The sequence below is a fragment of the Alligator sinensis genome, unplaced genomic scaffold (assembly GCF_000455745.1).
Source record: "Alligator sinensis unplaced genomic scaffold, ASM45574v1 scaffold370_1, whole genome shotgun sequence".
NCBI classification, from domain to species: Eukaryota; Metazoa; Chordata; order Crocodylia; family Alligatoridae; genus Alligator; species Alligator sinensis.
The window spans coordinates 1,749,373-1,763,895 of NW_005842128.1; the positions used below are offsets into that span (position 1 = coordinate 1,749,373).

Here is a 14,523-nt window from a genome sequence, read left to right on the forward strand (position 1 = left end):
CTAAGTTCTCCATTGCACCTAATTCCTGCCTAATTTCTGTTACGATTCAAATGTTCCTGGGAGACACTGGCAGGACACTGCTGCTCATTTGGGATGGTCCTGGTTATCTGCCCAATAATGTAGGGGTTGGAGTATTCTCCCACCGCTCACCCTTACTCACATTTCCCACTTCTCAAGTGAGTGCGCTAACTACCACTCTATTAAATAGGCTATGTGAGGGACCTTCATTCTTCCTGTTGAAGGCAGGCCATGGTACAGAAATGAGGGCAACTCACGGGGCCAGGAGATCAAGCAAGTGAGGGTGGGGGAGTCCAGTGGCTGCTGCAGTCCCATGGGAGGGGGAAGGTCTGTGTTCCTGTATCTGTTGACAGGCTTAGTTTTTTAGTTAATGACTTCCTAATAGAAAATGCATGAATGAGCCTGCCTCTGTGGCCTGCCGGTTACAGGACAGGAGGGTGATGGATTCTGTTTCCAGTAAATGAATGGTAAGGTCCTAATGGACAGCCTGAGTCAGGTGCCTAAGCTCTTGAGAAGTGTGGGAGTTCAGACATGTCCTTAGTGTTTCCTATTGGATGACTTTCAGTGCCTCTAGGCTTTCTGAATTTGCTTTTGGAGGCCCAGAAAGCAGCTGAGCTTTCTGAATGATTAATTGTCATTCTTCATACACAGCCCTGAGACACCTAAACCTAAATCACACATCAGGATCTTCAAAGACTCTCCATTGACTGTCCAGGGCTTCTAGGTGCCTAGTAGGGTCATTGTGAATTTTTCTCCCAAGGCACATGCTCAGAAGTTAAGCAGGGTAAGACCTAAGTCAAGGTTTATACTGAGATACACTGGAATGAATGGGAGTTAGGCTCTTACACAAGTCAGGTGCCTTAATAGCTCTGGGGATCTGGGCCTCCATCATTTTTATGCCTTTTTTCATGGGGGGTAGGTGACCTTTTTTTACTAGCAGCAAATAAAAAAAGTAATTAATGCCAACATAATTGTTATTGACGCTGTAGCATAGCTGAACCAGTGGAGGGCTGATGTGCAATACCTCAAAAAGGGTAAAATTTGGTGTTTTTCTTTCAGAAAACACACCTACATTGGCTATATTATTTTTCTTACAGCCAGTGAAAACATAATAGAGACCAAGGCACTGCTGCAGCAATAAGAAAGCAGTGATTTAACGTCTAGTATGTACAACTGTACTACATTTACCTAAAAATAACAAAGCGACACACTTGGGAAACATTATACAGGAGGTGCCCACACAAACTCATTATGTGCATACTGTGTTTTCTATGTGCACTTCTCATAGCTTTGTGAAAACGTAGTATCCTTGGGACCAGCAGTTAAAGGCTTTTCAAGGCTTTTTGGCATTCATTAGTATATGAAAAACCTGTCAGTCAAGGCACTAGCAATAGTGCAGCACACCCAATAAATGCTGTGATACCAGCAATGTGAAATAAAATGCTACATTCTTTCAATAACTATCCCCATCAGTGCCATCTCCTGTTGAAATCAAGGCAGATTAGCAACACCAGGGAGAATGATCCATTTTCTCCACCTACTGGTTATAAGAGAGGAAGTTTCCATTGTTTCTGGCTGGGAAAGGAACACATCTGGTAGGTGATACTAAAACGCAAGAGGTGTTCATTTGGTTTGGAAAGCTTTCCTCTCTGTCTAAAATACCTCAAAATAAGTCACAACCAGAAAGCTGGATGCCATGTGGTAATCGCTGTTTGATGTCAAATGCAAAGCATGGGTGAAGGCTATTCCATTCTAACCACATGCTATTTTGCCTGGCCTTACTGACATTTTAATGACCTCATTTTTCCTTCAAACATAGCAGCTCCTGACATTTGTCCAGCTAAACAATCATCGGTATGGTCCATGTCAGAATTACCATTTAAGAATCCTGTTACCAACATCTTAACTACATCTCTGTTCAATTGGATGTGGATTGTTTTCTTCTGCAGACAGTATTAGCCAAGAGAAAAGGAGAGGACAGTGCTTCAAACAGCAGTCCATCCTCACCCCAGCAACCCTCCCATTGGGAAATGACAGGAATGTAAAATGGGGTGGAGGGCAGAAAAAAGGCAGTCAACCTGGTTTATCCTTTGAGGATCAAGCATATAGAAAGGAAGCAAAATAAGTTAACTAAAGCACAAAAGAAGACAAAGAAACTTTTCTGTCTCCTGAGCCTAGTATTGAGCACTGCCTTCTTATGGGAATGATTTCCCTGGTCTTCACAGCACCCAGTTTACAGGCACTCTCCAAGTGCCTGTTAAATTTAGGTTAACCCCTTGCTCACTGGAAATGTGAATGTGTTGTACTTTCTGCAGTTCTGTGCACTAACAATTGTGCAGTGCATGGGTGACTGGTGCCTCCCGAGTCCCCCTACTGGTGCATCCTGGTGTTGGCGGCGGAGCTGGAACTGGCAAGCTCCCGCGGGCGCCACTGGCAGTGCCAGCAATGGGGGCAGAGCTGGTGAGCACCCGCAGAGGTGCTGCTGGTGGTGGCGGCAGTGGCCCTGTCAGTGGGGGCATGTGTCCCCCCACCCCTGTGCCCCCTGTATGTGTCACCTATGGTGCAGTGACCTAAAAGATTAAGTGGAGAGAGGTGGTTCCCAAATTACCTTGCTCCTAGAATTACCCTCAGTGCACAGGTTACTAATTGTGAAGAAAAGAGGCTGCTTACTTAAGTTGTCTTCGTCTTCCATATTGCTTGCACCAGGACTTAAATACTTGAAGGGTGTGATGAAGGTTGACAATATGCTTACTTTTTCTGGAACAAAAGAAGAGAAAAAGGGCATATAAAATCATTAATTGACAAAATTTAGGTCAACCAAGATTTCTTCACACTTTTTCCCTGGGGAGAGGCAAGTTTAATTGGTTTCCATTTTTGTAATAGTTGCTCAGATTTTTACCACATTTCTATGAGACTTCATGGTATTGTGATATATTTCTTACTGCTGGGACATGCATAGTACCAGGCGTGCACCTCTCCTAGGTTTGCCCAGCATGTCCTCACGAAGCATCTGTTTAGCACTAATTAGCCAATAGGGCTGTGTGAAACAAGCCCTATTCGATTTGGATTCAGATTCAGCCTGAATCAGGGATAGTGATTCGATTCATTGACTCAGATCACTGTCCCTGATTCGATTTGGCAGAATCTGAAGATTTGAAGCTGATTCAGCAAATCAGTGATTCAGACACAGGCACAGCTTTAAAAGTTTTTTTCTACATACCTTGAGGTAGCAGATGTGGCTCGTGGTCGCTACAGTGCTGGGGCGCATGGAGTATCCCACAGGAGCACGGGAGGCTCCCCAGCATGCTTGGCAGCGAATATAGAAGTGGACCAGAAATACTTATGGTCCATGTCTGGGTCTGGGTCTGGGACTGGGACTGGGGCTGGGGCTGGCCCCCCCCCCACTGTGCCCTCTTGGCTCAGTGATCGGCTGCAGGGGGATCCTGGGTGCCCCCACCCAGACCCAAGAGGCACCAGTTGCTGAGCCAGGGGGGCTTGACGGCCCCCTTGTGGGCCCCCCGGTGGACCAGGAAGTGGACTGGAAGTGCTTCTGGTCCACTTCCAGGTCTGCTGCTGACCATGCTGGAGAGCCCCCCCGTGCTTCTGTGGGACGCTGCATCTGCCCCAGCACCGCAGCGTTCAGAGCCCCTGCTACCTAGAGATATGCAGAAAAAAAACATTTAAAGCTGTATCTATGTCTGAATTGCCAAACCTGTCTGAATTTCTCCAAATTGATTCAGGAAGATTAAAGGGTCCTCTGATTCAATTTGGATTCGGAGATTTGGCCACTGAATTGGGCTGAATCTCTGCCAAATCGAATCAGGGACTGAAGCTTTGTGCAGTCCTATTAGCCAACCGAGAGGCAACAGTCCGCACAGTCTAGCATCCTTGGCTTGGCAAATGGTGAGAATTAAGGGCCTGATCCAAAGTCTAGGAATGTCAATGTGTTTTTAATGGGCAGATTCAGTAAGATTTCATATTGTGTCCTAAGTATGTCCCAGCAGGGATGCTCCTGAAGATATTCCACATACTCACTCTCACTTGCACTTGTATGACCAAATGTGGACATGCACCAGTGAAGCCACTGGTAGACATATCATTATGGCTAACTACACCCAAGGAAAAATTCTGACTTAGAGGTTGGCTTATATCCTGAAGCAGGATTACAATTCTTCCTAAAATTGTGGTTTTGAGGGGTTTTTTTTTTCATCCTCCGTTATGGCTCAGGATGTTCTTGTTGTCCAAATATACATCCAATGCTTTCTAGAAGCAGGCTTATCCCCACTGCCCCATTTATACCAATACAATTCATTTTTTTAACAGTTTTAGTTTATATTGGAGATACTTTATCTATAATAGATGCTCTTTGGCACAATTGATCAGAGTTCTGTTTCTTCCATGACAGCACAACACCGGGATATGTGTTAACTAATGACCGTGAAGCAGATTCAATAAAATCAGTGTTGCTATACTGACTTCAACAGCTGAAAGTCTGGTGTCATGTTTACTTATGGGGAAAAAAAAAGTTTACTGGTAGAAATATGATAAAATTACACTGAAGGTTTGTATAATTTAAAGTATTAATGATAACCAAATAGAGATGCTTCCTCAGCCTGAAGAAGGGTATTTGTCCCCGAAAGCTTGCAAAGAAGAATTTCTCCAACTGTTTTAGTTGGTTTAATGAAAGATATCGGATTTACCCGAATAACCTTGTCTACCTGATAACCAATTATACATTTGAAGCATCTATAATAATAATAGGCTTATTCTGTCTGTCTGGAGTACTCTGATTGGTTGTCTTGGGAGCTGATGCATACTGAATCACAATGCTTACTGAAACAATTGCACAATCACAATTATACAATCACAATGCTTACTGAAACAACCAATCAGAGTGCTCCAGACAGACAGAATATGCATGTTATTATTATAGATCCTGAGACATTTCAAACAGATATGCAGGCACGTCAGAGCTAGAATGAAGCACCAGGGCCCCCTTAGGCAGGCTCCACCAAAGGAAAAAAAAAAAAAAAAAGCAGTGAGGGGCCCAATCCTTCCCCCCGACCTGCCCACCTTTGCCATGCCTGCGGTTGAGCTGCTAGTGGGCCCTGAGCTGTGGAGGGCCCCGGTGCTTCCCTCTGTGGTGGTGGCATCCCTTGGGACTGCCTGGGAGGGGTGCCATCTGGTGGGTGCTGCCCGGGGGGTACTGCCACCATGGAGGGAAGCACCAAGATCCCCCACAGCTCAAGGGCTGCGCGACCTGTAGGCAAGCTCTCTACCCAGCTGCAGGCTGGTTCTGGGGGAAAAAAACAAATCAGGCCCTTTGCCACTTTTTTTTTTTCCTTGGCAGAGCCTGCTCACTTGCAGCCCCTGAGCTGTGGGGGCCCCTAAAGCTTCCTTCTGCAGTGGTGGTGCCTCCCCGGGGCTGCCCAGGTGGGGTGCTAGGTGTGCATGTGCAACTCCAGCTCACAGGCATCAGCTGCCAGATCCAATGTTGTATGGGATGCTTGAAGCCTGGACGTGCTTCCAGAGCCCTGTTTACCATCCCTGCTATCTTCCCACCACCTGGGACCACCTGGGGATGGGCTGGATGGCCCAGGAAGACAGGAGGGTGTCTGGATGTGTTGGCAGCCGGAGAAGGAAGCGGGAACAATGCACAGGGCACTGGAAGCCCACCAAGCCTGAGATTGCCCTAGGCACACCCAGGCTTCCAGTCCCCCATGCACCACTGCCTTCTCCGGATAGGGCCCTTGTACATGTGAGGAATATCACTGTATTTTGTTATGTAGCAAGCTAAAATACATGGGATGTGTTTTAGTTCGCTACATGAAAAAGTCATTTAGATCAAAATACACCACTGAATATATATACACTGTTATGAAATTTAATTGTAACATGTTGCTGAATGTGTACACTGTTACACAATTAAATTGTTAAAAAGGGCAATTAAACCCGTAAAAGGGGCAATTTTCTCACGTGTACAAGGACCCTCTTATTTTATGACTAGAAATAAGTCACAAAGTCAGACATTTGACAAAATATGTATTTATATTCCTAAGCCTGTGTTTACACATGGACAGCTTTATGTAGCCTTTTGAGGGTAACAAGTTTTGATTCTGTTAAAGTAATTAGTTAAAAGATAACTAAAAATCCTGTATTTAAAGAAATACTTTTGCAATAAAAATGTAATTGCAAATGTTTTGTGGGTTTCAGCTAGCCTAAAGCATTGTTGCTATACAGATGCTGGGGTCACGCTTATACTTTGTATCAAATTCAATGAAAAACCAAATAAAGAATGACTTCTTTTAAGTGAGGGAGAAAAACAGTTTTGAATGTGAATTTGTCTTTTGTGAGAAATTATTTCTTAGATTTGTATTTTACCCAGGGAAAAAAATCCTGGAAGTGTGGGGGTAAAAATGTTAGTCGGGATTCCTTAGTTACCATTCCAGACAGGATACTGATGTACCGTATTTCTTTTAAACCATTTTCCAATAGCAGTTCTGTTAGCTTTCTAGCCTTGGTTTTCCTAGGTTTACAACAATTTTGTCTCATATTAGATGGCATGACCAGATTCCACCATAAACTGGTTATAGATGCTTGCTTCCAGCACAACTCAACTCAATTATGAGATAGAATATGTAAAAGTGACTATTTTGTCTTGGGTAAAATGCAGTAGGAGGAGACAAACAGCACCTCCATGTATGAATTTTCAGTCCGTGAACTTTTTGGCCCAGGCTAAAAGGAACCAGAGAATGAAATGTGTTGCCTGAATTGTAATTTCATGAATGTTTTGATGTGAACCAAGTGATGTAATGAACCAAGAGAGCGAAGCTTACAAGCTTTAGCTAAAAAGACTAGCAGTTAGGTAAAACTACTACTTTGGATAATGTGTACATCACATGTAGTGACAGTTTTCTAATACACTGGCTGTATTATCCTTCCCTCTTTCTTGTAAGTAAGTAGCTACGTTAGTAGCCTGTGGCCTGTTGCTTACCTAAATGAATAACTTCTTTAGGTTACGTGGCAAGGGCTTGAGCTATTTGGATCTGATCCAAAGTCTGGTGGCAATAAAGAAAAGATTCTTACTGATTTCAGTGGACTTTGAACCAGAGCTTTTGTACTGAAATTGCCAAATATGATCTCCATCATTGTGGTAGCCTTTGGTATAAAACTACGGCTCATTATAAAACATACCCCTGTAGGACCACATTCTGCAGAACTGTTATTGTTTAGGACCAATCTGACTAAAACAAAGCTGTATACGCATGTTCAAATAATCTGGTAGAATTCATCTAGGTAGAAAAACTACCTCTTGGTAGAAAAACTTACTCAGAGACATCTGAACAGACATTTGAATGCTGAGCCCCAGGAGAGCAGACAGCTTGCAATGCTGATGCTGTGTAGCCAAGGGGTCCCTATGCACATATCTCAGCATGCTCTGTAGACTCCCTCAGTCTGCCTGGAGACAAAATGGCAGCAGAACACAGGGTAGCCCTGATTGGCTTGCCCAGATTACTCAGTCAGCCCGGCTCCCCCTGCTTCACAAATATGAGGTTTGTGAAGGAGGTGTGTTATACTTGTGTTTGGCTGGAGTAGTAGAGTCCAGCAACGGACCTGAGCCATCAATGTGATGCTGCAGCTAGTAAAGCGAGCAAAATGCTGTCTTGCATCCATAGATGCTTCTCAAGCAAATCCCAGGACATCACTGTCCCATTGTACTTGGCCTTGGTGAGGCCGCAGCTGGAGTACTGTGTCCAGTTTTGGGCTCCACAATTCAAAAGTGACATGGAGAAGCTTGAGACAGTCCAGAGGAGAGCCATGCCCATGATCATAGGGCAGGAAAATAGACCTTATGATGAGAGGCTGAGAGCCATGGGACTCTTCAGCTTGGAAAAGTGCAGGCTCAGGGGTGATCTTGTGGCTGCCTATACATTTATCAGGGGTGCTCACCAGGATCTGGGGGAATGTCTGTTCACCAGAGCGCCCCAAGGGATGACAAGCTCAAATGGTCACAAACTCCTCCATGACTGTGTCAGGCTGGACATAAGGAAGAACTTCTTTACAGTCTGAGCCCCCGAGGTCTGGAATAGACTGTAGCCAGAGATGGTTCAAGCACCTACTTTGAATGCCTTCAAGAGAAATTTGGATGTTTATCTTCCTGGGATCCTTTGACCCCAGCTGACTTCCTGCCCCTGGGGCAGGTGGCTGGACTCGAAGATCTTCCAAGGTCCCTTCCAGCTCTAATGTCTATGGAATCTATAAAATCTATGAGTGAGACACTGGGCATGTCTACATGTGCCTTGTGGTGAGGTTATTACTGTGCCATCTTTAGTACTTCCTTTTGGAAGTGAGGCACATGGTTATTTTTAGATGCTACATTGCCATAGCAATGCACTATACTGAGGAAGCATGTTGCTACAGCAACGTAGCTGCAATGTCATGGTTTCTGCCTGCTGGCACTATGTCACTGTAGCACGTTGCCGTGGTGACGTAGCATCACATGTAGACACACCCACTGTCTCCCTTGTGGGGGAGTGGGAAAGGGGGGAGCAAAGCACCCTGGGATATTGGAGAACTGTGCTGTCTCTTCTCTCAGAAGAGAACATGGACAGCCATTCACACTCTCAGGAGAAACTGTCCTAGGAGTGATTTAACCCTGGTTGTTCCTGAGTTATTTTTCTTCTGGAGCAGCCATTTTTGCTCTGGGAGAAAAATCCTGAACATCTGTCCACTTGCAATTTCTGCTGGGAGAGCAGTAACTGAATGTGTGTATGCAGTCAAACACTGGCAGAATTTGGTTTAAAGCATACCCCACCTGCACTGGAAACATCTGCTTCATACTCTTACAGTCTTATTCCTTTAGCTCAGTTTATCACTGCATGCATCTTTTATGCCTTTTTATCTTAGGTTCGATGCCTGCAGGTGACCACACAGCCAATCCATACAGTTTTATAATATATTATGATCAGATAAGATGACATTCTATGACATGCTCCTTGCCAAAACTTTTATTTGGGGCCATGGTTCTGATTTGTAACATGAACTAAAACTCCAGAAAACCATTTTTTCCACATTATTTAAATGAACCTCTTTGCCATCTTAAGTGTCTATTACTAATTTTTCAAAGATCTCATTTATTCACTTTATGGATGAGAAAACAGGAGTCACTGCAATGGTTTGTGACAGTACACCCTTTGAAAGCTGTAATGGGATCAGAACAGAAGGATTTGTTACTTCACAAATATAACTTGGCCCCAATTTATGAGAATGTTGCTCAAGAAAGATGATCAAGCTTATGATTTTGAATTTAAGGCCATTGGGAAATGTAGCTTGTGTCTGAAAGATACAAGGTAGGAGGTCTTTTGAATAAATGATGTAAAGAGAGAAGGATTGTGGAGTGCACCAAATATAGACAAATCATTGAGTCTATGCAAGAGAAGATGGATGGCAGGATAATTAAATGAAAGTGTTTACAGGGAAATAATTTGTTTAAATATATATCTAAAGGTATGATCATGCACTTCCATCTCTTGAAAGTTATTAGCTATTAGCATATATATGCTATATCACACTAATTTAGGTTTATTGTCAATAATTAAATTCAGTGTTATTCTTGTTTAGTATTTCTAAACAAGATTAGGGGAATTGTGTATTCGCACTTTACATTCCCATATATTTTAATGTCCATCACAAATAGTCTTATCTCTGGCAGTTTGAAGGAGTCTGATGAATAAGAATAAAGGAGACTGCCTGATATGAAAAAGCATTGTGGCTCCCCAGAGAAACACCATTAAAGCTTCCTATCTTTCTGAGTTGCTTCTCCTCTTTCAAAGGGAAACATGAAAACAGCAAGCCCAAAATTAGACCTACCATTTTTATTCCCTATTTCTCTGTAAAACTGCTGTAATTCTTTTGTTTTGAAGGAACAGAGAAAACTTTAAAACACCCTTCTCCAAAGAACAAAAATTGAACTCAACACCAACAACTCAACATTCAGAACAGGCTTTAAAATTAGCTGCTATTACTTGTATTACAGAAGTACCTACACATTCCCAAGTGAGAACAGAAAACCCTTATAACAAAGGCTGTACAGCCACAATGAGAGATGGCCCTTGCCTCAAAAGATTTACACTTTAGACAGAAAAGAGAAATGGAGAGAGAAGAAACCAAAGAACAGAAGTAAAATGACTTTTCTCTGGAAGTCTGGTACCATAACTATAGAACTGACTTGCCAAATATCTTGAATTATAGTCCAGGACCTTAACCACAAAACCATCTTTCCTCTCAATAAAGCCTGTGTGAATACAAGATGGGGAAAAAATCTGTTTTGGGAAGGAAACATACTTCAACGTTATGTTTTTCAGCATTATATTTTCCAACAGCAGCATTAATTTTAAGAAAAAAACAACGGAGATTGTTTTGACAGTATCCTTCTAAATGCTAAAACAAATCAAAAACTATGAACCAACATATCTTTTGCTTGTTTGAACAAGAAAATGATTTAATTCAAACATTTAATCAGATTCCTGTGTGTAGGGCTGCTGGATTTCCACAAGATTCTACCCTTTTGCAGTGCGGCTCCTGTTTAGTGGATCTGGCTGAGAGAGTAGTTTGTTGAACTATGCTTTATAAATACATGTCTTGTTTTGAGCCAGTAAAAAGTCCTGTGTGTAGCCATATGCAATTATGTGCAGCTAAAATGTATGCAGTTTCAATCTGTATGCTCAATCTACATGCATTTTTGGGCAACTAATTAAAAAAAATCCATCTTTGAACAGCACATTATAATATTTTTAAATAATTATTTTTTAACATGCTTATAAGATGTTTATAAGACTTTTGACAATGAGTCCAAGATCAAATGCCTCAAACACACTCAGGTCCATCATTTATTGCCTGTCTCTTTCCTCCTCACACATCTTTCATTTCGGTCCTATATGTGTTACTGCATTGTCTAAATCTGCTCTGAGAAAGGTTAGATAACCCAGAGGTTCACACAAAGGCTGCTGTTTTGTATTAGATTGCACAACCTTATTAGCCCTGTTGGGGAGTGTTAGGGTAAAGGTGCTAATGTAGATACTAGCAAAGATGTATCATATGGAGCAAGATTGTGCTTTTAGAGTTTCACCTACTTCTGATGAGTACATATTCCCTCTTTGGAACTGCTCCAGACGACACACAATGACAAAGGATCGCATTTTCTTTTTTCTGTGTGATGCCATCATACCAGCTGTGCCAAAATTTGGTATCATGCTCTGAATGCTCCAACATATTTCTATAGCATCATCCAATATTGCTTGATTTGCAGATCTACATATTCCTCCCCCTCACCCCATGGGATGAAGTCAGGGGGAGCCACAGGGGCTCATAACATCAGAAAACATCTTGCACCTATACACAGAGATTTATCCTTGCCCAGTGAAAACAAAGGACTGGAAATGAGGCAGATTCTCCTCCAAACCTTCATAAGCAGTATTTGGGAGCTAATCTCCGAATGGAAGCTTGTGGTGTGCTCTTTTGCTTGGTGGTTAATGAGTGCTATTAATAATTGTGTTTTAAAATGTGACTTCTGAATACACAACAAGGATTAGACAGATGGCTACCGGTAGTTTGCCAGATCAGCATTAGTGACGTTTTACTGAATTAGTTCCATTCTCATATTTTAATTGATTACCATAAGCTACTTTGCATGTCAGAGATTTCTTAAATGGGATTCTTTTAAAAAACATAATATGGGTGTTATAAACTCTTCCTTTATAATGCATCTGGTTCACACTTAGTGTGAGATTACTGGGGATGGGTCAACCTTGACACAATAAAGGGAATTCAGCTGCAAAACCTCCTGAAAAAAGCTAATACTTTTGGGTCTTAACTAGAACATGTAGCAAATCAAATATTTACATTGCTACATGCATGTTAACCTTGATTTATTTCTGTGGAGAAAAGAAAGAAACACACATCAAGTGATGATTCTTTACCTTCTTCCTAATGTGTTCAGTCAGCTCAGGCTTGGATGAGGTGACAGTGATTGACAGAAAGAGATAATGCTTTATATTAAAGGAAATTTGCAGGAGAAATAGCAATACCTTAAAACCTATAGTATTTACTAGGAGAAGAGCCCAGTATTTGAAATTATGACTTGCACAATCAGCACAAAGCTATCACCTGGTTTAAACAGTAACTTCATTCTGTTTTCCAGGTAGGGATTTAATACCTGTCATAAGTCACCACTCTTACTTCTGAATTTGGAAGCCAGCTGTCGAGCTGTGAGTTCTTCTGTGTGCAATGCCAGGCTATACCCTCAGATTGCCATATTAAGAAATTGCTCAGTTGGCCTCATTTTGAAGACACTTCAAGTATGAAGCTAGCTACGTTGCCCTCTTAAGTCCCTCCTCAAACTTGCCTTTGCTGGAATGCCTCAAATAACATGCATCCAAAGCTGTCAAAGCTGGGAACTGCTTGTAACAACTAGGACTACAACTCTATGCACTCACTGTCTCTACTGTTACCCTCTCCTCCCTTCTATTCATCTGATTATTCACCTGTTGTGGACTAAGTCTAAAATTCAAAGATACCTAAAGCAGAGACTAGTTTTGTATTCTTTGTTTGCACAGTTCCTGGTAGTGTGTGTCCCTAGTTCCTGTGTGGGATGTTACTGTGCGCTACCCATTAATAACAATACTAACAATAACCTCAAGGTTCACTGTAAAAAGCTCATACAGGCTAATGGAGGCAACCAGACGGTTGTTGGAAAGCAACGTAAACTTAGTAGGCAAAAAGAAATGGTGGGATTTAGCTGCAACTGTGAAAGAAACTGATTGCCTTTTGCAGTGTTACATCTGCACACACACAGATGGGAGTGAGAGTACAAATTTGGGTTCCAGGCAAAAATTTCATAGACTTCAGAGTTCTTGATGAAATCACTATTTGTTGTAATTAGGAAAAATAAAAGGAAATGCCTACTATCATGAAGCCAAGTTCTCAGATGCCTTCTCTGACTGCATAAAACCAGGAAATCTAAAATGTACCACAAACACTGATGAAAATGCAGTCAATACCCATACAAGCAATACCCGTGTAACAACAGTAAGAGCCACGTGTTGCCAATTCTTCCTATATTCCATAGCCTGACTTCACAACAGTTCCTGGGGCATTGCATAATTAGATGTGCTTTAACTAGAGGTCAGTCCCTGCACAGGTATATGCAGTGGAACCAGTTAGCAATACCCCAGCTCTCTGCAAACCAGGACTGTTTGTTTCTGGTTTACTGCACCCGCCTGTGCAAATGGAAACAAAAAAGGAGAATTCCCACTGGAGCATTCATGATCAGAAACCTAGAGGAAAGCAGTAAGTCGGGGAGAAAAGGGGAGAAGAGGGGAAAGCTGCCACCCTTGGATATCCAGTTGGGTTTACAGGGGCTCCTACAGCTGCTGGAGGCATCGGCATATTTATGTGACACACAAATACAACACGTAGATACTTCTGGCACAATGCGACTCCCCTCTAATATTTTCCAGTACTTAGCAGCTAGAATGAGAATACATAGTTTCAATTGTCTAAATGCAGAGGATTATGCCCATAAGGATGGCTTGGCATAGAGAAGTCTGGCCCACCCTGTACAGATAACCTGTAGAATTCATTTCTGCAGGAAGTCTCTGAATCAGATACTGAATCTAGATCCTTGCGGCAGTTCCTTTCACTTCCCCTTGCAGCCATTTGAAATCTAAGACTGAGGTAAGGTGTGGACAGAAGATCCATATTCCCCAAGTGCTCTCTGACTTACAGAACAACCTCCTGGGGCCCGTGTCAGCCAACACAACTAGAACAACACCCCCCCGCGCTGATGAAGCAGCTCAATGGAAAAAGAAAAACAAGCTCCTAGGCTGGATGAGTACAGTTTGCCCCACCTGCTCTCTGATGCATTATGAGCTGATTGGCCAGAGCCGCAACTCTGGGCTCTGCGTATAAATTTGCTGGACACCTGCTTTTAATAATTCATTTTTAAATCTAGCGCACTTGCACTGATTTCTAACATCTGATCATGTGATGTGGAAACTCTAGGGACAAGTTTCTGGGAGGTAGCAGAGAAATTCCTTGCTCAGGGATGAATCCTTTGCCCAGGACATTTTCCACCAGTTATTTCCAGGAGACAAGGAAATGTTCTGCATTAGGAACATAACTTTTCAGGAGAAAAAAAATTCATCAGGGGTGCTGGGTTTTTTGTTCTCTGCTTCAGCAGGGATATGAAATGAAGACATAAAACATCAGAACACATTTTGTCTCATCTGGTAATCAAAGGGAAGTCAAAGCAATGGAACATTTTGATATTCAGCATTTCAGGGGGAAGGTTTTTGACTGCCTTAGGTTTCCTTTCAAGTCAGAAGAAAAACTGCCAGAGCCATGAAGATTTCCTAAGACGCAGGGCTGCAAGTTGCTCAGTATGCATCACCACTCAGATGGACCCACCCCTCCGCCTCATCTGGACTTCCACCTTGGCCTAGTGCA

The 14,523-nt window shown here is 42.5% G+C and overlaps 1 protein-coding gene across 1 annotated transcript in view; it reads right to left on the minus strand.

Annotated features, from left to right (window-relative positions):
* Positions 1-14,523, minus strand: part of ADARB2 (adenosine deaminase, RNA specific B2 (inactive)) — a 478,856-nt gene that overhangs the window by 186,104 nt on the left and 278,229 nt on the right. The window contains exon 2 of the mRNA XM_025205749.1: positions 2,689-2,775. Coding sequence (XP_025061534.1) covers positions 2,689-2,775 — 87 coding nt within the window. The remainder of the gene's footprint in view (positions 1-2,688; positions 2,776-14,523) is intronic.